Raw genomic sequence first — 856 nt, forward strand, 5'->3', positions numbered from 1 at the left:
GAGAAGCCGGCTCCTCGCCAGTGTGAGGAAAGCGAGTTCCCGCTCTCTAATCAGTCCGCTTCAGCCTCTTCCCCCCGCGGGCCGAGCGCCGGCAGCCTAGCGACGCACTCACCATGCTGCAAGCGCTACCGGTTTCCGAGACGCGACCACACAACCGCTCGGCTCGCTCGCTCCGCTCGGACTAATTCTCCTCCTCCGCCCCCAGCGCCTCATAAACACCTCCCTCCGCCAGATCCCTCCGCCGCGCTCAGATAACGGAACCTCGCCAACGAGTCCCGGCCGGCCCCCCTCCCCCCAAATTCTCCTCGGGACCCCCCCTCCCTCCGCGGTTAACCGGTCGGCAAGGCGAGGGGCAGTGGAAAGTGGCCGAGCGGGTGACAGGGGTGGGATTCGTTCCCTCAGCGAGCCGTTAAGAGGCCGGTGGAGTCGCGCCTGAGGGGCGCTACTTTGCGGCGCGGAGGGGCACCGTGGCGGCGACGCGCAACCCGACGGTCGTTGAGCCGGCCTCTGATTGGCTGGTTCGTACCTGCAATGCGTCACTCGGGCTCGCAGCCGGCGCCGGGCCGCGGTGCGGCTCCTGCCGTTGCTGCGCGGCCGCGCTGTCCTGGCAACTGCGCCAGGCGGCAGAACGGCTCCCTTTGCGCGGGGCGGCAGAACCTTCCTCCGCCGCCCGTCCCTCCCTGCCGCGCTCACACACGCGCTTTCCCGCCCCTTGCCGAGGGGCAGACGGAGGCACCTCAAGCCCTTGGAGGACGAAGCCGAAACGTTCCCCCCCAAACACGGACCCCCAGCTCGGCTTCTTCAGCCCTAGTGATTCGGCCTCCCGGCAGCCACACGTCGCCCATTTCCCCTTGAT

General features: G+C 68.9%; 1 protein-coding gene across 4 annotated transcripts in view; it reads right to left on the minus strand.

Annotated features, from left to right (window-relative positions):
- Nucleotides 1–245, minus strand: part of LOC103268605 (calmodulin) — a 15,740-nt gene extending 15,495 nt beyond the window's left edge. For 2 of the 4 annotated variants that reach the window (XM_021716338.1, XM_021716334.1), the window contains exon 1: nucleotides 113–221. In XM_021716338.1, the coding sequence (XP_021572013.1) occupies nucleotides 113–115 (3 nt within the window). In that variant the 5' untranslated portion in view covers nucleotides 116–221. Of the gene's footprint in view, nucleotides 1–108 lie in introns of all 4 variants that reach the window. The other 2 variants (XM_008066198.2, XM_021716332.1) reach the window with 2 other exon arrangements.
- Between the last annotated feature and the right edge of the window lie 611 nt (nucleotides 246–856).

This window comes from Carlito syrichta, unplaced genomic scaffold (genome assembly GCF_000164805.1).
Source record: "Carlito syrichta isolate Samal-C Ts95f unplaced genomic scaffold, Tarsius_syrichta-2.0.1 Scaffold104787, whole genome shotgun sequence".
Classification (NCBI taxonomy): Eukaryota; Metazoa; Chordata; class Mammalia; order Primates; family Tarsiidae; genus Carlito; species Carlito syrichta.